General features: G+C 42.3%; 1 protein-coding gene across 1 annotated transcript in view; it reads left to right on the top strand.

Moving 5' to 3' along the window:
* The window catches only part of MCF2L2 (MCF.2 cell line derived transforming sequence-like 2), a 275,394-nt gene that overhangs the window by 88,947 nt on the left and 162,208 nt on the right, over positions 1-24,239 (top strand). The window contains exons 9-14 of the mRNA XM_066605412.1: positions 2,008-2,132; positions 4,565-4,679; positions 8,080-8,199; positions 9,952-10,143; positions 12,908-13,099; positions 15,257-15,434. Coding sequence (XP_066461509.1) covers positions 2,008-2,132; positions 4,565-4,679; positions 8,080-8,199; positions 9,952-10,143; positions 12,908-13,099; positions 15,257-15,434 — 922 coding nt within the window. The remainder of the gene's footprint in view (positions 1-2,007; positions 2,133-4,564; positions 4,680-8,079; positions 8,200-9,951; positions 10,144-12,907; positions 13,100-15,256; positions 15,435-24,239) is intronic.

The following is a 24,239-nucleotide window of genomic DNA, read 5'->3' as shown; positions in this document are numbered from 1 at the left end:
GACGAGCAGGACACAGCTTACCGTAGCGTCGCCGCTGAAGACCATCGGGATGCCGTGGACCAGGTGAGTAGAAGGTTTCCCCCGAAAATAAGACACTTTGCCCTTTTTGGGGCAAAAAATAATATAAGACAGTGTCTTATTTTTGGGGAAACACAAGTACCAGTGTCTCTGGAAGCGCAATGCGTCACTTACTATTATATAGAGCATGGCTCTGCATGTTTTAGGACCTGTGATGTCACTGTCATGGGATCAGGGGCGGAGCTCAGAGCACTGATGACTGATCACATGATGGTGACAACATCACATGCAACTCACATAGTCACTCATCACTCACACACAGGTGGCTGTTAGTATTTTGATACAAAACTAGCTCTGAGAAGCTTTTTTATAGGGGAAGCATTTTTCTGGCCTCTGGTGGCAAGATTCAGTGTCTAATCAGACCACAACTGTAATCATTTAAATATCTACCTAAAGCAAAGCTGCATGCTGAAATTTGCAGCAATCCGACATTTTTTTTAAATAAATTAACTATAAGAATGGTAAAAATATGGAGGGCAGAACTCTGTCAATAAGTGCATTTCTCATTCCTTTTAAATCCACTTCTGGCTTTTGTTTAAAAAAAAAGTGTATGAAACCGCCCTCTAGTCCAGCTTCATGGGTGAGATTCTTGTGAGACGCACAAATCTTGCATGAATATGAACCCCATTCTTCTGAATGGGGTGATAAACATGAGCCTATTCTTTCCCGCATTGCGGTGCGGGAAAAAAAATCATATTTCTCAATGGGGCCAGCGGCAGCATCATGCTATGTTCTAGGTACACAGGGTGCAATGCAAGGTTTCCCCATTGAAAACAATGGGAGAAACTACATGATCATGCCGCGACGGACAGCCATGGCAGAGAATCGGTGCTTCCCCGAAGTGATGTGAGACAGTTTTGATATAAAAACACCTTGCATCCATGGGGAAATCGCATGTTGGCGTGTCTGCTATCAAGCCGTGATTCACAGCCCAATATTGCACTCGCCCATTTGACGTTAGCCCCAATAGTTTGTCGGATAAGTGACCTTTTATCACAGATGATGTGCTTACAGCATTATTTCTTCATTGTATGACTGATCTCTGATGGGACTTCCTCTTTATGCTCCTCATAGGGTAAAGCTCAGAAGGAGCTGAAGGCTGAGTAGATTCATTCCACTCCTGTGCAGACATAAGATGAAACCAATGCACTGGTCTCCATTTATAGACATGACTAAAGGGTCATTCTCATCTGAGACTTTAAAGGGAACTTGTTACCAACTAGAAGCATCATAAACTAAGTTATGGTGCTTATAGTTTAGGTGAGGTGGAGTCCAGGGAGCCTCATCAGCCCAGGATTATGGGACCAGCCTAGCAGGCTGCTCTATGCTGTATCGATAATGCCTATAGAAGTGAAGTAGTGTTTTCGTGCAATGTGATGCAACACAAAAGAAGGCTCCATAGGGAAACATGGGCTACAAAACATAGCAAATCACGGCAGTATTCAGCATGTCACTATTTTTTTCTCTTTCAATGTAGCAGGCTACAAAACATAGCTAATGTGAAGGAACGCATTGGAAGCACAGGCTTCACATACATGCAATCTGTAGCGCTGTCGCGTCGCAAGAAAATCGGGCAATTTTGTTGCCCATGTGAAAGCACCCTAAGGCAGATTATATCAAGATAGACACATCAAACGTATGTCTTTATAAATCAGGGCATTTGTGTGTTTAAAAATGTGACCGCGGCGATTTCCGTTCACCTCATGATTGCCTCTAGATAAGATGAGCGGTTATAAATAGTTTAAATTCTTTAGTATTCTATTTATAGTAATGAGTTTCTTCATTATTTAATTCTTTTTATTGTCCGGAGATCACCTGTAAAAGCACACCGACTTGCTCAGTTTTCTACGGAGTCAAATACGGAGACAATGCGTTGACGAAAAATAACATAAGTAACCTTTTTATAACTTCTTGATATTTGTCTTCTAGGATGACTTAAAGCTCGCAGTGCAACAAGGTGGGACTCTGCTCTCATGTATAAAAGAGCCAGTGTCCAAAGACCCAAACTGCAAGCTGACACCGGATGAGCTGGAGAACATGGCTACTGTTGAGAGGTTTGTACAGTGCACACAGGTCTTATTAATTCCCAGTCCCATTCACTTTACTAAAATGACAAATCGCTGTGTCAGATCCAGGAAGATGTTTAATAGTATTTTAGGACTAACTTCAATGTGAAGTATAACCAAGTAGTTGTATACACAGTACATGTGCTGAGGACCCCATCTCTACTTTCATCTGCCACTAATTGGTCACTGCTAAAACTATCAATAAGTATTAGGAACTGTGAGGATATGGCCAGAATTTAATGTTAGGTTTTCCCTACAGAATGTGTACTTTATAGGTCATTGAAGGTATGTAGCCCTTTTAGGACACATTTGTATTTAGGACTTAAGAAAAGTACAAAATACATAGCTAAATTCTTCATTTCCACTAATTTAAACCCTTGGTGTTCTTGTCAGTGTTAATGTAATTAATGAAGGTTAAAATAAGTTATTATATAGGGATTCTGACATTTTTGGAAAGAAAAGCCCAGTATATATGGCTAAAAATACCAAATATAGGATGCCCATTAGTACTGGGGCAGGGGTGCTTGCCGGGGGTCCACAGTACTAGAGGTGCTCCTGCAGCAGGTGGTGCTGCTGTAGTTACCCGCAGGAGCCAATCCGCAACTAGGGGCGTGACCTGGCCATTTCCGGTCACTGAGCACGGCCAACCCATGTCTCCACCCATAGTTCTGGTGGAGACATATTGCACTAGTACCCTGCTTTGCTTTATTTACTGGGCAGCAGTGGCCAGTCATTGTCTGCCATTTTCACATTTTGAATATGAGTTTTATCACTGCAGCTTAGGGAACCTAAATTGTTATAGGAACACAATGTGAGAGTGATGGATGATTTTTATCAGGTATCTGCGATTTTTTTATATTAGCTTTTCACAGCTTTTACTGAGGTTTTGAAAATGTCAAAAAAGCCCTGACATATAATTGATAAAATCTTAGGTTGTGCAGGTAGCTTGAAAAAAATGTTGGTGGTTAGGTGTTTGTTGAAACCTACTTTGTTTTTCCTTTTGCTCAGTGGAACATCATTAGCATTTATGTATATGTATGAAAATATCTATGCTGTTATTCTGAGGCAGGGCGCACATATATTAATTATGTTTTATGCCTGAGATGGACGTACCTGATTTTTATGCACAGGTCCATCATCCATAGCCAGAGAAGTCTGATAGTTTGGATGATATCTGCTGTATGTTATTGCTAGGTTAGCAAAACATTGTTTAGTTAGTGTCCAGATGGGCAGGTGTTTATTTTTATAGCACTTGTCAACGTGCTGTACATGGCTGGGTTTCCACAAAGTTTATGTTGCTGGCATAAAATAAAACCAAATGGACTTTTAACTGGACTGTTTCTGTGACTGTCCTTCCCGAACCACAGCGTCACAGCATACATTGCAACACCAGATACAATTGCTGTTTGCAATGCTTTTCTGTCTGGTGCAGGAAGTCAACCAGCATCACAACTGATGTGCTGGGTGTCATGAATGCTCCCATAGAAAAACTCCAGGATCTTCTCTGGCTTCAGTTTTCCTTAGGCATTTTACTATCAAAAGGGAGAAAAAAACTGCTGGACAAACATATGGTAACCCGGCCTGAGCACTTGTCCTTTTTATTTGATACAAATAGTAACTAGCATTGCAAACAGCATGGACATATTACTGTACTAGCTTGAGGAAGGCACAACAGTGCCAAAACGTCACATTCATTTGTAATGGGGTAATAAAACGCTTTTATACCTTCATACATCCGTTTATGCTGCCAGCTCATCATTCATATGGACATTTATCTGGAGCCTTTCTGGTTTTTTGGCTCTTAACTGGCTTTTGCATTTTTTGATTGCCTGACCCTGGTAAGGGATTATTTAGTGCTGTTGGTGGGACTGACTTTATTCTCTACATATTATTGTATTTTGTCATTATTCAAGGTGCTACATGATCTGAACTGGATCAGAATTTTCAGACTTGGCTGAATAACAGTTAAAGCTAAAAACATGTATAAATCCAAGAGAAAAAGTGCAGCACTCTGAAATAAATGTCCATATAACAAAAGGGTGCCAGCATCATAGCCTCAATTTCAGGTCCATGTATAAATTTGAAAAATTTGCAGCACTCTCAGATGGATCAGGTGCAATGGTCTTTATTGATCCAAAGCTTTACAAAAATCCCAATGAAAGGACTGAAACGTCTTTTTGGATGAATAAAGACCAATAAAGACCATTGTACCTGATCCATATGGGAGTGCTGCATATTGTTCAAAAATATGTATATATATAATATAATATAATATATATGCACACTGTTCATTTAAAGGGAACCTGTCATCAACTATAAGACCATAATTCACAGGGATAATGACTATGTTTTTAGTTTTTTTCTGTTCATCAGTTCATCATAAATTGAGAGTCTTCTACCCTATTCCCTATTCTCACCAGGTTATTGGCTCAGTTGGATGAAACAGAAAAAGCTTTTGACCAATTTTGGAGCCGTCATCATCTGAAATTAGAACAGTGCTTGCAGCTGCGACACTTTGAGCATGATTTCAGAGAGGTATTTAAAAAAATAATTAAGGTTGATTGTGTGTTTTACCTGTTCTTTTCTAAAATGCAGATTACAGTTTAAGAGCTGGGGGTGTACAATACGGCATCACATGTTGGGATGTAAACACTTATAGATCATGAAAGAAATTACATTCTTCCAAAACATGTTGTAGGCCATCTCTGGACTTCCTATTGTGCACAGGGCTTACATAAGGTTTGTATTCCTGCATAAGAAACGGGGATACTTTAAGTGATGGTAATGCCATTTTCAGTGCTTTTAATAGGAATGCTGATTTCTATAGAGGTGTGGAAATATAATTAATTATACAGTCATTTGAGAAAAAACAAGGACACTGCTTATAAAGTATGCCTTTATTTTTTTCAATATATGTGGATGCATCAACATTTGATTTTCATTTCGACTATAACAATAACAGTGATGTTAATAATAGAGATGAGCGAGCGTACTCGGAAAAGCACTACTCGCTCGAGTAATTTGCTTTATCCGAGTATCGCTGTGCTCGTCCCTGAAGATTCGGGTGCCGGCACGGAGCGGGGAGCTGCAGGGGAGAGCGGGGAGGAACGGAGGGGAGATCTTTCTCTCCCGCACGCTTTCCCCTGCTCCCCGCTGCGACTCACCTGTCAGCCGCAGCGGCACCCGAATCTTCAGGGACGAGCACAGCGATACTCGGATAAAGCAAATTACTCGAGCGAGTAGTGCTTTTCCGAGTACGCTCGCTCATCTCTAGTTAATAACTCAGAAAAACTAACAAATTGTTTATGCAATCATTTATTAAGCAAAATTTCCAAGATATGCCATTCCTTTCTGTCGCTTCACTGCCTGGTATTTCCTCCTTCGGCAGTAACAGTCTCTATGGGTGGCCTCATAAACAGCTTTTTTGAAAAAAAACAATAGCCGTAGTTTTTAATGTCATTTTTTGAGCCAAAGCTAGGAGTCAATTTAAAAGGAATGGAAAATATACGAGAAGGATTTATGCTTCTCCTTCCTGTCGGTTCCATGTCTGGCTTTGTCTCAAAAACTGCATCAAGAATTGCAGTGTCCTTCTACAAACATAGAAACGAAACATAGATAAATTTTCAGCAGGAAAAGATCACCTGGTCCATCCACAGTATATATATCTTAAGTAGAGATGAGCGAGCATACTCGGTAAGGCGATATACTCGAGAGAGCATCGCCTTTTTCGAGTACCTGCTGAAACTTTCTCTGTATGATTGCAACGTTAATATAAGTAAGTGATTACAATATTAGAGCAAATGGATAATCTATTGTGGAAAACTCAGCACATGAAGGGAGGCTCTAGTACCCTGTTGTATCACCTGCAGCTTGTATACAAGATGTGATACGGGTGGACGTGGAGGCTCTAGTACCCTGTTGTACAGCCTCTAGCTTGGATACAAGATGTGATACAGGTGGGCATGGAGGCTCTAGTACCCTGTTGTATCACCTGCAGCTTGGATACAAGATGTGATACGGATGGACATGGAGGCTCTAGTACCCTGTTGTACCGCCTCTAGCTTGGATACAAGATGTGATACAGGTGGGCATGGAGGCTCTAGTACCCTGTTGTATCACCTGCAGCTTGGATACAAGATGTGATACGGATGGACATGGAGGCTCTAGTACCGTGTTGTACTGCCTCTAGCATGGATACAAGATGTGATACAGGCAAGCATGGAGGCTTTAGTACCCTGTTGGGCTGCCTGTAGCATGGATACAAGATGTGATACAGGTGGGCATGGAGGCTCTAGTACCCTGTTGTACCGCCTCTAGCTTGGATAAAAGATGTGATACGGGTGGACATGGAGGCTCTAATACCCTGTTGTACCGCCTCTAGCTTGGATACAAGATGTGATATGGGTGGACATGGAGGCTCTAGTACCCTGTTGTACCGCCTCTTGCTTGGATATAAGATGTGATACAGGGGGGCTTGTAGGCATACAGTTTCCAGCACATCAGTCTATATTAGCTATAACTGAGCCTCTGGATTGTGCAAACTCGTAGGCTGTCGAAGCTGGTGTCCCAGATGGTCCCATACATGTCCTTTTGGCAATAAATCTGGCAACCAGGTAGGCCATGCAGGTGTGACAATGTTGTGGATGCATTCCTGTAACCCCCTTGTGTGTGCGGCCGAGCGTTATCCTGCTGGAAAATGCTTCTTGGAAGCCACCATGAGAGTAACATACGTGGCTGCAGGATGTCCTGAACATATCGTTGAGCTGTCATTGTCCCTCGTACCACTACTAGGGATGACTGACTATCATATGCACTGGCCCCCTAGACCATAACACCAGCAGTGGGGGTAGTGTGCTATTTCATAAAAAAGACAAAATTGACATTAACACATCTATCATTGATGTCCAAACTAATCATGGATTAGTCGCTGAGGAGAACCTTGCTCCACTCCGTAGCAGTCTAGTTTTATTGTTCACAATACCACTGCCATCGGAGGCAACGGTGGATGAGCGTCAAAAGAAATATATGTAATAGGTGCCATGACACAAAATGTCCTTCAGCCAAACACCTGGAAATGGTTCCGACAGACACAGGCGCCTGCAGCGATTGTGCCATCTGTCTCTTGATGGCGGACAATGAAACATTTGGAGCTGCTTGTGTTTAACATAGTAGCATAGTATGTGAGGCTGAAGAAAGACATATGTCCGTCCAGTTCAGTCTATTATTGCCTCGATGTTGATCCAGTGGAAAGCAAAAAAACCTCAATGAGTTACAAGTCACATTTATCCATTTAAGTAAAAAAAATTCCTCCCTGTCGGATTATAATGAGACACTCCTCTCTACTGGCGGCTGGTTGAGGGCATCCTGAGCCCGGTCGCCTTGTGTGCGTGTCCTCTGGTTCCAACACCTAACAGTCTGGTCAACTCATAAGATACAAACATTCAGCTTCTCGCATTCTAATAATGTGCCCCCTCTCAAACTCTTTTAACTGGGTGAAATCTCTTTGATTACATCGTAGAGGCATCTAGTAGTCAACAAGCTCTACTACACAAGTAGCCTCTGACAGCCTTTTTATAGGCCATGGGTGGACCCACTTTTAGGGCAGCAAAACGTCAACTTCTAGGTGCTTGATTTTTTACAAAGAGTGTACAAACAAGCCATTCCCAACTTCAGGTCTGCAGTCACTGCAAACAGCACTACTTTGGGTACGGTCATATCTTCACTGTCTTACAACCCCAAATAGTAATTCAACATGAGCCCATCTATGAGCTAGCAAGCAGAGATAGTGCCCAGATAAGGGCTTCTACTGCTTCACTCTAATGGTCAGTGGGTGTTTCAGCACCATCATTAATCAAAACATGTGATATGTCCCTATGATATGTCTTGAAGAAAGAACTAGAAAGTGTAGTGAGCATCATCTGTCATTTCTCCACAGCTGAAGCTTACACTGGACGCCCTAATGGATATTCAAGCTTCCTTTACAGACATAGGAGACTGTGTATCAAGAGTAGAGCAACTTCTCAAAGAGTTAAAGCAACAGGAGGAGAAAGGACAGGTAAGAACCACAAATCATCCATCCTGTACAGAGAGAAAACCAAAGCAACACTGAATAGGAAATATAAGATACACTATTGACTAATTAGGCACATGGCCAATGGGAAGTATTCGAAAGGGCAGTAATATGAATCTACCGTGATATATATAGACATACTGCATGATAGGTGAGTCACAATTCATAAGCAGTTGTCTAATATCCAGTCAACAACTTTGTAAAGATTTTCATTTAACTTTGGGATAGCTATTGCTCCCTTCTCAGGTGCCCCCTACATGGGACTGTTCTTTTAAACCAACCGTAACATATCTTATACAAAATAGCGAGTCCCCAGATGTTGTTACATCATTCCGATGAACTGTTTTTAAAAGGTATTATAATGGGAAAAAAGAAGACCACTTCTTAGAGCATGTTCTCTGAGGGCTTATTTAGATGACCGTATATCGGCTCGGTTTTCATGCCGAGCCGATATAGGGTGTCCTTGTCTGCAGGGGGAGGAGGATGGAAGAGCCAGGAGCAGGAACTGAGCTCCCGCCCCCTCTCCGCCCCTTGCCACTATTTGCAATAGGAGGGGGGTGAGACGGGGGCGGAGCTAAGTCTTGTCACTTAGCTCCTCCCCTGTCCCGCCCCTCCCATTGCAAATAGTGGTGAGGGGCGGGAGCTCAATTCCTGCTCCTGGCTCTTCCATCCTTCACCCCCTGCAGACAAGGACACCGTATATCTGCTCGGCGTGAAAACCGAGCCGATATACGGTCGTCTAAATAAGCCCTAAGGCTGTATCCATGCTGCAGTAATCGCATACATTAACCTCTTAGTGGTCTGTTAGGGTCCAAAAGGACCAGACACTTTTTAGGGATTTTACTCAAGTGGTGGTTTTACTACCCTATTTTTCTTTCCTCAGCTCCCAAAATTAATTTCACCGCATTTTTAAAAAAAAATTTGTATATTTATTTTTGTAACAATTTTTTTTACTACCCATGACCTTCATGACGTCATATAAGGCCTCTGAGGGTCATTCACATGGTCTTTTTTTTATTTCACACTTTTGCACTGTAGATGGGGCATTCATAGGAGCCCCAGTTTCAAAAAAAAAAAACATCCTGCTGTAGTGACAATAGTCACTGGCAGAGCTAATCTGGGTCTGCTAGGACTACGTTGCTCTGCTGTAACAGGAGGCACCTGGTAGCTACGTGATCGCAGGATCGCATAGTGGAAGTTATACTTCCACTTTCACTCTTTAGTACATAGCACTCATTGAGTGCTATGTACCCAGGAAGGGAGAAGAGGTTAAAAAATACTTCTCCCTTCTCCTCTGGGTCCTTGGCTGTGTCTAACAGCAGAGAACCCGAACTGCTCCTGTTTGAATACAGAGGCTTTAATCCCACGCTGTATTTCTACTATTGGCGGGGATTAAAGCTCAGGAACAAGTGCTGTACATTTACCTCGCTTGGTCCTTAAGGGATGGCAGCCAGTAGTCAAACGATCTTGCTGGAATTATGGAGGGTGTATAACCCCTTTGTACCTATTAGCTTTCACCTTGTTGTTCAATTATAATGCATTCAGTACAGAGTTAAAAGAGTAATAATGAGTCAGCCTAATGCGGTGCAAGAATGGCTTGAATATGTATTGTTTGTGCATGCATGACTAGCCACTCAACATATAATCATGCTTGATGTAGCATTATATTTGAAAATGTGAACTTTTGTACTTTGGTAGTTTTCACTGACTTTTTAAAATGTCTTTGCTTCTCACCAGGGAATACTGGAGAAAGCCCAGCTGCATGCTCTCCATGGAGATCAGCTGATCCAAAATAACCACTATGCTGTGGACTCCATTAGACCAAAATGCATAGAGCTGAGGCGCATCTGTGATGACTTCACCAATGAAACCAAGAAAAAGTATGACATTCTTGGAAAATCCCTGGAGCTCCATCAGCAGCTTGATAAGGTCTGTCTTGGTTTGGGATCTGAACAGAATAGTCCATGAACTAATACATCTGGTGCCAGTAATCATTTTGAGTACTTGATCAATATATTTCCACTGCATGTAAAATGTATTGAATGAAATGAAAGAAAAATATTTTTATAAAACTTTTTAGAATTTTGCACATTTAGGAGAAATCATAACAAATTGTATATGCTAATCACAATTGGATAAGGCATCCAAAGATTTCTTGAATAGCATTTGCAGGCAAATCTTAAGACCACTTTCCATTTTTGATATGAAGAGACAGTAAAACTAGTTCCACACGGGCGATCACCATTTTGCTGTAAGAAAATCGTGTCTTCATTCCGGACATTTTTGCTAGTCAGTGATGCTTTTTTCGCATCGCATCGCTGCCGCCCATGATAAAAACTGCTTGATTTTTTTTTTATCGTGAAAGCCAATAGGACTTTCTAATGTTAAAATCGCAACAGAAGTTTGTCCGTTGTGATGCGATAAAAAGGAGGTTCCATAGGAAACATGGGAGAGTAAAAATCGCACATCACTGAAAGACAGAGCATGCCACGATTTTTTGTTCTCGCAACATTGCATCAGTGAAAACATCGCTAATGGGAAGGAAACCATTGTAAATCATTGGTTTCATAAATCAGTTTTTTTTCTCACTCTCGCATCGTGGGATTTTATCGCCCGTGTGAAACTACCCTAAGGCTTATTTACACGAGCATATATCGGACAGCGTTTTCACGGCCGTTCGATATACGCTTCCATCTGAACAGCTCCCCCTTTCCCTCTCTCTCACCGACTCTCTGCCTCTCTCCTCCAATCTAGCGATTGCAATAGGAGGGGGCAGGACAGGGCGGGGCTAAGCTCTGCTCTGTCCCGCCCACTCCCTTTGTTGGCTGCAGACAAGGGGATCGGGGGGGAGCTTACCTCAGCCCCTGTACTACCCACTCCCATTGAAAATGGCCAAAGGGGGAGGAGAGAGGCAGAGAGCCAGTAAGGGGGGGAAGGGGGGGGGGGGACTGCTCAGATGGAAGCGTATATCATCTGGCAGTGAAAACGCCGGCCATTGTACGCTCGTATAAATAAGCCCTCAGTGAAAGGCACTGAAATCTGCTGCATGTTTTTTTCTGCTGTGAGTCAATAGAGTTAAGACCACATTCACTAACATTATATTGTGCTTATTCCACAACCCAAATTCCACAACTAGTACACAATAACTGAAACCAGCTCAATTCTTCCAGTGTGTGGTTAGCAAGAGGCTATGGGCCTTCCACATTGACGGAGGAGAGGTTAAAGAAAAAATGCATATTAATTAATATGACTTATTAGTGACTCATAAGCAGATGTATTCTATTTATGAAGGGGTTTTCCAATGGTGAAAAATATCTATGGTCAGGGAATGAGTTACAATTGGACAGAAGCCATACTCATCAATCAGTAGTCTTTTCCTTTACAGCGCAGTAGCCCACTTTTCTGCTGCTCAGGTTTGAGAAGAAATTGCAATGGTCATGTGTCGTTCATTAACACATGACTGCGACAGCCTCTTATTTCAGATTGTTTGTACTTCTAATTTGTTCTTTTATCTATCATACAATCAATTACTAATGAAATCCTCTCCAAAAAATCAAAAGGGGCAGATTTAATAATATTGTCCAATAGTAACACAGTGCAAACTTAAGGCCCTTTTACATATAATGATTATTGCTCAAAATTTCTTCAAACGACTGAAAATCGTTTACAAGTAAACGCGGGCATTGTGCATTTCTCATTTGAACAATGATTTTCTTATTGAGAAACACTTTATCTTCAGACACTGAGAGATAAAGTGTCCCCCAATAAACCGCATGCTGGTATCTCCACAGGAGCTGGCAGATAACATTGTAATTTGGCAGCAACACCAAGCAGAACAATGCAGCTGTGTGCACAGCTGGGCGTGTGATTAATCACATGCTGGGTTCTGCAAACAGCTCCTGGAGGCCCTTTCACATGCAACTGAAGATGATAAAGTATTAATGGCCATTAACACTTTATGCAAATAGATTGCAAAATCTGTCAGTCGTTTGAAAGATTATCTTTGCATGTAAATGAGCCTTTAGACTAAACAGTGTTTAAATGTGCCAGATTTATCATAGTCAGTGGCTCTGCTAATTGATAAATCTGGCATATCTTTAGACTGTCTGGTCTAACTTTATAAAGCAACGGCCCTTTGTCAGATAAGTCGAAAAAAGTGTCTGAAAAAACATAATAAATATAGTGCAAGCACATAAGACAGTTTTCTGGTGCAGTTTGCACTAGTAAATCTGCAATGTCAACATAAGAAGTGTGAATAAGTAGCAGTGATCTAGTACTGATGAAATATTAAATCCCCAAACAATACCAGCAAGCATTGCCAAAATGAACAGTGCTCTACAGTCAAGTATGTGTGGTGCCAGACAGCAGAACGCCACTACCAAATATTTTACATGCAAGAGGAAAATGTTCTTGTGCTGTCAGCCTATGGGTCTCATAACAGCTGCTGCAGCTGAACACGGGTTACCAAGCATAGCATGCATTCTACTCATGGCTTGCAGGGCACCATATCTCCTCTTTCTGCAGTCAACAAGCCAACCAGGGTAAAGCGTATTCACTAGGGCTGAATGAACTGTTTATAGAAAATGTTGCTCAGTGATGCTAATCTAACACTTTATTAACAACAGCCCATTTTTTATATTATTTTCTGACTATCTCAGATTCTATTGTCTTACACTTGGGTGATTTGTCACAGGCTAACCAGTGGTGTGAAGATGGAATCTATCTGCTAGCTTCTCAAGCTGTGGATAAATGTCAGTCGCAGGATGGCGCAGAATCAGCTCTACGAGACATTGAGAAATTCATTGGTGGTTCAAAGGCGCACCAGCTGTCCAATCCTACTGATTTTTATCATAAGTATGAAGTTATCCTCACTACTGAAATAAAGGTAAGTACTTCTGATACTTATTAGGCACAATACATTCTGCATCGTCCGTTCTGAGCTATAGAACATTATAATCTTATAAACATTACTTGGCTCTGATTTGCTTATTTACACTTCAAATCTTAAAAATCCACTCTAGTGAAAACACACTTTTCCATCTCTGCACCCCTCATCTGATTACTTTTCACAGTCTGGAGGTCTCCTCTGTATATTGTAGTCACTGTTATGCAGTGCAGCCCCCTGTCTAATGGTTATCAGGCATCATCTTGATGTTGATTTCACTTTCGCATCAATCCCATGATGCATCAGCACAGCATTACAGGATGATACCTGTACCATCTCTGCAACACTGCCATTACCATCTTTATTATATATTTACCTAACTAGACTGCAGATCATAGGTATACAGGGAGGGATATGAGCTGTGATCTCCTCTATTATAACTGTGTAATCATCATCAGTAACTGTCATAGGAATGTCTGCATCCCACTCTAGGCAGTTTATGTGGTGAACTTGATATAATAGCATCACACAGGCTGAGAAACTGACTAGAAACTGAACACATAAACCCAAGTAAATCTGAGCTGGTCAGATCTGAAATCACATGAACATTTGAGGAGAAAGAGGCCAAAAGTTTCAGATTGAAGGGAATAACTAATGAAGTAACACACCTATATATACTGAGGGCTGGCTGCATTGAAAAAAAATCAATGTAATTTAATTTTACTTATAAAAGTTCAATAAGCAGCATATCAGAGTGTTATAGTGGCAATGTCTGCATTGGGAGTGGGTTCAGTAAGAAGCCAGGTGCTCAGTCAGTCTGTGTAAAAGTCCAACCTGTTTTATTCTGTGTTTCAGTAACAGAAAGTAAAGCCCAGTGGGAAACAGCTACTGGCAACACTATACTTGGTGTGATTAAACAAAACAAACACCTGCCCGGCAGGACACTAACTACACAGTAGTTTCTCACCTGCTCATAATATGCAGCAATTGTCAGCAAATCAACAGAAGCTCACAATATGGATGCCTTCACTCCAGATGACTCTGACTGCCTCCAGTACTCTTCCTTTCCACATGTCCATTATCTAATATAAAAAAGCTTACAGGCTTTTTCTTGCATTACACTTTGACCCCTTTGTCTGATCCTAGGTGGATAATTTTGGTGTCATTAGATTAGTCACATCCTCACCATTGCCGTAAATTCCTTAAATTAGAGTTTGATACATCGAGTAACCTGTGAGGACAGTTGAAAGTTGCAATGTTAAGTCTAGAGAGTGGAACAAGCGGCGAGGAGGAATGAGTAAGGCTGGCTTCACACGGGCGAGGGCCATGAAGCGAGAAGCAGAGAGAGAGACAGAGAGAAGGGGCGAGAAAAAGAGAGAAGCAAGAGAAGCATTGTGTGCAACTAAACTACTAATAACAACAATATATATACACAACACATACCCATAACAACTTTCTAATGTGCACAGCCTGCTTTACATGCTAGATACAGCATGAATAGTGAAGTCAATAAGAACTAGAATTATGGCAGTTAAACAGAAATCACGCTCCATTGTTATATATTCTTTCCTATTAGATACAGCACTAAGAAAAGTCTCTAAACAGTGTAGCATGTAACATAGCAACACAATTTGTAAGGCTGATAAAAGACCTAAGTTCATCCACTTCAGCCTATAAGCTCCGCAATGTTGATCCAGAAGGTGGCAAAAAACCATGCGGTAGAAGCTAATTTTCTAATTTTAGGGGGGGAAAATCCTTCCCAACTCCTTATCTTTCTGAAGTAATCAGTGACTATAACATGTAATATTGTTACACTCAAGAAAGGCATCCAGGCCCCTCTTGAGCTCTTTTAGTGAGTTGGCCATCACCACGTCCTCAGGCAGAGAGTTCCACAGTCTCACTGCTCTTACAGTAAAGAACCCCCTTCTATGTCGGTGTAGAAACCTTTTTTTCCTGTAGATGTAGAGGGCGTCCTCTTGTTACAGTCACAGTCCTGGGTGTAAATATATTGTGAGAGAGATCTCTGTCCCCTGATGTGATTTCTTGTGATCAAGCAGGGGTTATGAACATTATACTGCACAATGTATTATTTAGCAGTTTGTTTTATTATATCCAAATGACTGAATAATCTGCATTAAATTTATTCATGATTTCCAGGCAAGTGTTCAGAAAGTACTACAGAAGCTGGCTAACGTTCAGGAAATGTTTGAGAAGAGACAAGCAAGTTTGAAGAAGTTGGCTGCCAAACAGACGAGGCCTGTCCAGCCTGTGGCTCCACATCCAGAGTCATCTCCAAAAAGAGCATCTCCTAAAACTGCTAGGCCAACATCTCTGGGTAAGATGGATTTTTTTACATTGCAATGCACTTTTCTAGTGTCAGGGCAAAAATCTGTAAATAGGTGACAACTGCAAGAACCATTTGTTTGCTTTTCTATAATAGGCAATTGGAGAAAACAGAATAAAGTCTAGTGCACTATTACTGCTAGCTAAAGTAGATTTTTATCCAAAACTAATATTTAGGTTTAGGTGTAGTCAGAGCTGATTATGCAAATAACCAAGAATGAGTCGACTGTTTTCCTTCGTTGCCGAACCTAAAAGAAAAAATTCCATCCTAATAGTGCATCAGTTTCGACCTTAGCCAAGTCCTAAAATGAATGGGCTGTACACTCTGTAATGTACTTGAAGGGGGTATACCACCAATAATATTATATTTATTATATTTGGTCCAAAAAACACCTTAATATGAGCATGTTTTCATGGTCAGATACAATTTATTGCAGCACTAGCTTTGTGTGGCCAGCTCACTAAAGGCCCTTTTACACACAACGATTATCGCGCGAAATTTGTTCTAGCGGTCGAAAGTGAGCAATAATCGTTACGTGTAAACGCGGACTGTCGTGCACTATTCATTCAATTGTCGTTAGCGCTGCTTTTACCTGGCATTAAAAACATTGTTTGATCGCTCAAAATGCATTCCATTTGAATGGAATTCATTCATTTTTTTGAGTGGCTTGCCAACTTAACAATGTACTCATTATGTTTGGTCTTGCATACATAATGAGTACACTGTTTAAGCTCCATTTACACACAACGACTATCGCTCAAAATTCGCTCAAATGATGTCTTTTAAGTGATAATTGTTGCATGTAAATGCTACCATCTGTTGCCTTTCGTCCAAACGATGATTTTTAGTTGAGTTTAAAATCCAACGCTAGCCCCATTGAAAAGATATGGAGAATACCGCGGACTTCTGCCACAGCTGTCAAGTGGTTACAAAAGTTTTTTAAAAAGTACTCATCTCTTCTCCGCTCACACGCATCCTCCGGCTGGCTCCCCGAGACTGCTATCCAGCACTTTCAGCAGGCGGGGATTTAAAAATCCCTGCCTCCTGAAAGGGCTGTGCTGATTGGCTGAGCGCTCAACCAATAACAGCTAGTGCTTAGCTATTGGCTGAGCGCTCAGCCAATTACAGATAGTGCTTAGCTATTCATTGATGAATAGGGAAGCTGGGTCTCATACTCACCCTAACCCCTATTCCTATAGTGTCCCCCATGAAGTGAATGTGCACACACCAGCATGACCGTTTTCAGAAGGCTGTGTGTATGCATGTCCCATTCATCTCTGTGGGAGGTGCGCATGCATGGCCTTTTGAAAAGAGTCAAGCTGCTGTGCATGCACTGACTTCACCAGGGATGGGAGCCAGCTCTCCAGACTTCACAGGGGATGGGGGTCAGCTCTCCAGACTTCACCAGGGATGGGGGTCAGCTCTCCAGACTCCACCTCATTTATACCTTTGAATTTGTTCTATTAAATTAGTGTCTTTTTGCTGGGCCGCCTCAGCAAACTTGCACCATAATATCTCCTAGCTCCTGACAACTCCACACAAATATTATTACCCTTTGCATATCAAACTCATTTTACATAACCCTGTTCCCAGAATCCCTTTCTTTTGAGTCTTATGGAACAGACATTCTGTGTGAATCCAATGTTCTTACATCCAAAACCTCTTCATTTCCCCCACCCTATTCTGGGGCTAATTGTAGTAAGGCTGAAACCCTCTGACACAACATTTCGTGCTGCATTTCTTTTGGTTGCCTTCAATTTCCTCCTGCTTCCCATATTCACATACTGTGATACTCTGACTCCCTTCTACAACTCTCCACCAAACCTTCAGTTCTTGATGGACAAACAGACACAGTTTTCTATAACACCACAAGTACTTTACTCTCGACTCAGTCACCTCTCTCACACACAGCAGAACTGCACAAATAACTAAGCAGCCCTGATTCTCAGGTCTGACAAAAGAAGCTGAGGCAAGCTTCCAAGATGTCAGAGAAGTGGTGGCGGAAAACCTAGGAAAACCTTATTATATACACGAATTGTCAAAAAAAATCAATGCTGTACCGCCTCTAGCTCAGATACAAAATGTGATACAGGTGGGCATAGATGCTCTAGTACCCTGCTGTGCCACCTCTAGCTCGGATACAAGATGTGATATGGGCGAGTATGGAGGCTCTAGTATCCTGTTGGGCTGCCTCTAGCTTGGATACAAGATGTAATACAGGTGATGCAGATCTCCAGACACAAACAGGGCTGTTGTCAGGGCCCAAACTAACCCTGGATTAGTCGCTGAAGACAACCCGGTTCCACTCCGTAGCAGTCCAGTTTCATCGGACACTACTACAAGTGGAAGTGATGGTGGTTGGGTATCAAAATCAGTACACGTAATAGACACCATGAGACCAATTGTCCTTCAGGCAAGCACCTGGAAATAGTTCCGACAAACACAGGGGCCTGTAAAGATACTGACAACTGTCTCTGGTGGACTACAAAAAAGTTGCAGCTACTTGTGATTGTTGGACCATCAGACGATCCTCTCTACTGCTGGGCTGTCGAGAGTGTCTCTGAGCTTGTGTGCGTGTTCTCATGCATACATGGGTTCCAACACCTCCTAACAGTCTGGTCAGAATAGCCTAAGTGGTGGGCAATTTGTCTATATGACCATCCATCTTCCTGTATTATAATAATGCACCCTCTCACAAGCTCTGTTGACTGGACAAAATCTCTTTGACTGCATCGTAGAGGCGTCTAGTGGCCAACAAGCTCTTCACAATCGGATAAAAAGGTCGGATACACACAAGGAGCCTCTGAGAGCCTTTTTATAGGCCAAGGGTGGAACCACTTTTAGGGCCTCAGGTGGCAAGACCGTTCATCTAATCACACCACAACTCCTATCATTTGCATATCTGCCTGAGATGTAACTGCATGCCGAGTTTTATAGCAAAAGGACAATTCCTTCTAGGGGCTTGATTTCTTTTGATAAAGAGTATATAACATTTTTGTCAAGCTCCACCAATGTGAATGGTGTGACTCACTAATGATATAAATGTTTTCTGTTGTTCATTTTTACTACATTTTTGTAATTCAAGGCTAGCATACGCTCTTGTGAAAGAGCCCTAATTCCATGCTCTCCTAAGTTTAAGGTACAGTCAGTATTATGAAGGAATTGTTCACATCAATCTAAAATGCTTTGTGGAAGCAGTTTTTGTACTTTTGTTCTGTCAGTATAGTAACTGAACAGCAAGACAGAGCTTTCTGAATTCAAGGATGTAAATCAACCTGACTTAAAGACAAGTCAAAAATAAACATATTCTGTGCGTCATGAACCAGTTTTTACTGACAACTATTTGATTTGCATATGTAAAATACATATTAAGTGGAATAATCTGCATATTGTTGATACTTTCGAATGTCTTCAAGTATAATTCTAGATAGCTGCTTATATGATTCACACTTATCAAAATTGGATGCACACCCAAGTTCAGTCTTTAATCTTTTCATTTAGGAAAATGCCAAGAAATCCCTCCAGTGAAGCCAGTTGCATTTAGGAGCAAGCGCCAATTAGAAAAAAAACTTTCCAATCCAGAGAATGATCAGTCAGATGCTTTCTGCATTAGTATTTGGCTGGAACTAGACTGAATTGTTGAGCTTGTACAATATTGTGTTGAATTACTTATAAGGCTAATTTCAGACTAGTGTATTGTAACATGGTCGTAATACAGAAGTGTTGTATTGCAACCGTATGTCATCAGTATTTGCCTCTGCATTTACTGGCTTTAGTTTTCTTTTCTACAAGGCACGTACAGATCTGTATTTGCCCCATAGAATATAATAACAATATAGAGGCAAAAAACGGACAAAAGTAGGTCATGCTGAGTTTAAAAAAAAACACCCTTAAAAATATGGTCATGTGAATAGAAACATGGATCAGCTCTGTATTACTGTTTGCAAATGCAGACCAAATAAGGAGTTAAAATACGCTCATCTGAAAGAGGCCTGTTTTTTGTGATGTTGGCAGTTTGGATTACTTGGCAGCTCATTTCATCATCTTAGTTGTTGGTTAGGAGTTTCTAGTAATTATTAGGAAATTATATAGTACCAGTGTTTCTGCTACATGCACGTCACCACACAGCACTGCTACATGTACATCACATACAGCTCTGCTATATGCACGTCACACACACAGCACTGCTACATGTACATCACATACAGCTCTGATGCATACATTCTTCATACAACAGGGATGAAAAGCAGCATAGGAGAGTCCGGCACACACTGAACACCCCCTGGACCCCTTATGTGACCCGAGACTCCTCCCACACAGGTGACTGATCACATAATGGTGACATCAGGACAGTTCCTGTAAGCACACAGCTGCTGTAGGTATTTATTAGTATTCCATCCCCTACAAATCTCCGTGACCTCAGTTGCTATGGTCTACTAATGAGCACCTAGCCGGACAGCAGCCATGTGTTTACAGAACCTGTGATGACAGCTCTGTCATGTCATCAGAAGGAGAGCATCTAACTCACTCATTCTTGCTCCGCCCCTGATCATCCGTAGTGAGTTACATGCTCCGTCCCTAATCACATGATGGTGACGTCATCACAGGTCCTATTCCATAGCAACTGAGGCCGCGGTGGACAGTCTCAGTTGCTATGGAATAGGTCCTGTAATTACGTCACTGTCATGTGATCAGCGGCGGAGCATGTAACTCACTGACTCGGGATGAAAGACCTTTGATTACGTCACTGTCATGTGATCAGGGGTGGAGCATGTAACTCACTCACGGACGGACAAGTGTCGTTAGTAGTTTGATAGTTAAAGGGGTTGTCCCGCGGCAGCAAGTGGGTCTATACACTTCTGTATGGCCATATTAATGCACTTTGTAATATACATTGTGCATTAATTATGAGCCATACAGAAGTTATAAAAAGTTTTATACTTACCTGCTCCGTTGCTGGCGTCCTCGTCTCCATGGTTTCGGACTAATTTTCGGCCTCTGATGGCCAAATTAGCCGCGCTTGTCCAGGTCTTCTCCTGTTCTCTATGGGGCTCCGTGTAGCTCCGCCCCGTCACGTGCCGATTCCAGCCAATCAGGAGGCTGGAATCGGCAATGGACCGCACAGAAGAGCTGCGGTCCACGGAGGAAGAGGATCCCGGCGGCCATCTTCACCGGTAAGTATAGAAGTCACCGGAGCGCGGGGATTAAGGTAAGCGCTCCGGTAAGCTTTCTTTAGGTCCCTGCATCGGGGTTGTCTCGCGCCGAACAGGGGGGGGGTTGAAAAAAAAAAAACCCGTTTCGGCGCGGGACAACCCCTTTAAGGTGCTTTTTCATGGAATGATTATCGTTCAGTGTAAATGCATGCAGAAAATTGAACGACGCATCGATCCATGTGAATAGGTGGTTGTTCACTTATGAACAACTGCCTGTTTACTGTGAAAGAAGACTGGCAGGCTGACACGACCCCTGGCCCACTTCGCCTCCATTCACGACTGCACCTCCCTTCAATAAGCGATGCTCATTTTTGTGTGAAAGCATATGAACAATCATCTCTGGGTTGACCGGTCGGGCATCTGTTGCCCCACAGATTGACCCATGTAAAAGCACCCTTAAGTAGGTGAAACCTCGGATAGACATTCTGTGTTCACAGTAACATAACCTAAGGTTACCAACAATGAATACCTTTTCACTAGTTAGTTTGTTTACTATGTAAGAACTTATCTTCTAGTCATATATCTTATGTCCTTTCTGCTTGGGGCTTGTTTGCACTCAGCCAACATTATGCTAGTTATTAGTTCCCTTTGAATACTGAGTTCTGTTTTACTGTTGTACATTAGGCTTGTAAAACCTCACCCAACTATGGTATTGTTCATAGATGACCAAGGTTGAGCAAATATTGAGCTATGTCACAAGTAGTATATTCCAACAGTTCACAGACAGCCCACGGACACATGCAAGTTTTCACATGGACTGATGGTCTGTATTAAAAAACATGCAGCATTTTCTATTCTGTGTAATGGAACAAGAGTAGGCCGACAAGCCCCACACACTTTTTCCAAAAGTGATGAGGGCGGTGAAAAAAGCTAAAAAGTCACACATTTGCAACTCTTTAAAACTAGTGTAAAAGCTTTTATTAATGTCTCCCTTTATGTTTTGAAGAATATCTTCAAAGTGGTTTTCCACCCAAATACTATTGCTCACTTGTCCTCAGGATAGGTCATCAATAATTGATTAGTTGGGGTCTACTTCTCAGGATCCCAGCTGATGAGCTGATTAGGTACCTGGTAACAGTGCGCAATACTCAGCTGTCAGAGTGGATGCAATTGGCTCCACCCCCTGTGTTGTGGCTGGCGCTTGTAATTACAGGTGCTGCACTCATTAAAATCAATGACAGCCGATAAATCGTGCAGTGTAAATGCATGCCCTGGCTGAATAACGAATGAGAATTCGTTTGACGTTCAGTTTTCTACATGCAAAAAAAATGAATGTCGGAAACAGGCAGTTGTTCACTTATCAATGACTGCCTGCTTATTGTAAATGGCGTTGGGCGGAGTGGAACGATCTCGGACCGCTCTGCCTCCAGTTACTAGGGATGATCAGTCCATTCTAAAAGCACAGGAACAAATATTCCTGGGGCGACCTTTCTGGCCTCTGCGTTTGAAAGAAAAAGCGTCAGAAATATTTTCTAAGAACCGTAAATGGGAGCGGTTTATAGCTAAAGCTGTATGTTTACTTACCCAGAATGCCCAGGGCAGCAGTACCCATAAATACCATACCTGCTTATCTCACCTATTATATCTGAGGTTATATATCTGAAGCAACTCACCCGGTTAATCCACATGCTAGCTGGGTCTTGTTTGGAAGCAGTTTAGTTGAGAAACGAAAATTAGATGATTATCTGTACTGCTGAACTTAACGACAGTTCATACGTCTTTTTAAGACTGTCATTAAGGGGCTTTATTCTGATGCAATCACCTTTTTATAACAGCTGTATCAGAAGCTTGGCACAGGTGCTCAACTGTTGGATAACAGCCTGGTACTTGCTCAAACAGCGGGGACTGGAGAGACCCCTGATCCCTGCTGTTTAGCCCTTTACATACCGTGGTCAGTGCTGACAGAGGAAGGGGACTACCTGTCTCACCAATCTAACTTCCACAATGTGATTACGGAGGTCTCAATGGGTTTTTTCTATGGCACCCGGAGACTTGAATATGGCATCTAGGTCTACCACCTATGGTGGTTAACGAGGCTCAGCCTCTGGCTAGTTTCAAACGGCGGAGCACAATATTGGGCTGTGAATCTCGGCCCTATATTGTGCTCAGTAACGTGCAATGTACCCGCAAATGCGAGGCCTTTTTGTATCAAAAACCCCTTCCATCACTTCTGTACAGTTGCGATCTTCCGGGACGTTTTTCAGCAGCTACGGAGGTTTAGTAAGGCTGAGTTCACACAGGGCAGATTCGCGGCAAATCCGCCTGCAGCCACTAATCTCGGGATTAGCCAGCCGTGTGGACGAGATTTGTCAAAACTCTTTCCACACAGGACGGCCAATCCGTCGCAGTAAAGCCAGCAGAAGCCGGTACTGCGGCGCGTATTCCCCGGCCACAGCATGTCAATTTTTTTTTCTGTTGCGGCCGCGCATTCCTCTATGAGAGTGCCGGCCGTAACGGAAAAGTGTGCGGTCAAGCTGCTCCAAAATCGGCGGCAAAGGGCCACGGGTTTTGAAGCAGCGCTTTCCCGGCGGAAATCTCGTTTTTTTTGCTGAGGCAAAACAGCGAGATTTCCAATGGGAATATGTCCCATGTGACCCTAGCCTAAGTGTTTCCCATTGTTTTCAACAGGAAACCTTGCATTGCACGTTGTGCGATGTGTTTTCCGGCTCCATTATCCCCTTGCCGCTCCAGGGCGTACGTTTACGTCCTGGGAGTGGGGTACTTCCCGCAACAGGGCGTAAACTTACGTCCTGGGGATAGAGCGGGATCACATATGATCCCACGCTGTCCCGCAGCGGGAGCTGGCTGTCAGTCACGGCCGGCATCCCGCTGCAACAGCGGGGGGCATCGGAGATGCGCCCCCCGCTGTTAACCCCTTCACTGCCGCGATCTAAGTAGATCGCGGCAGGGAAAGAGTTTACAGAGGGAGCGCGCTCCCTCTGTGTCTTCGGCCGGCTCTCGTGATGTTATCGCGAGAGCCCGGCCTGTCGCCATGGCAACTGTGTTGCCAGTGCCAGAGATCGCTGTATAAGTGATAAGGCATGGCAGGGCAGTAGCCCTGCCATGCCTTATCACAGCGATCATCAGGGCTGTGGTGAAAGTTCCCCAGGGGGATACAAATGTTGTAAAAAAAAAAAAAAAGTTAAAAAAATGAATTTAAAAAAAGTAATAAAACCCCTTTTTTATGCTTTTTCTCAGATTAGCATCAAAAAAGGTTAAAAAAAACTAAAACCCCACATATTTGGTATTCTCGCGTCCGTAACGACACGTACAATAAGCTGCACATGCTTTTGACTGTGCACGGAAAAAATCGTTTACAAAACTGAGGCAAAATGCTAATTTTTAGCATTTTGCCTCACTAAAAACGCAATAAAAGTGATCAAAAAAGCCTTATGTACCCCAAAATGGTACCAATAAAAACTACAGCTCGTCTTGCAAAAAATAAGCCCTCATAGAGCTCTGTATTTCAAAAAATAAAAAAGTTACAGGACTTTCAATGCAGCGATTTAGAATTTAAAAAAAAAGATTTTCAAAAAAAGGGTTTTTATTGCAGAAAAGTGGAAAAACCTAAAAAAAATTTAAG

Source organism: Eleutherodactylus coqui, chromosome 1 (assembly GCF_035609145.1).
Source record: "Eleutherodactylus coqui strain aEleCoq1 chromosome 1, aEleCoq1.hap1, whole genome shotgun sequence".
Lineage (NCBI taxonomy): Eukaryota > Metazoa > Chordata > Amphibia > Anura > Eleutherodactylidae > Eleutherodactylus > Eleutherodactylus coqui.
This window is presented reverse-complemented; position numbering and strand designations above follow the sequence as displayed.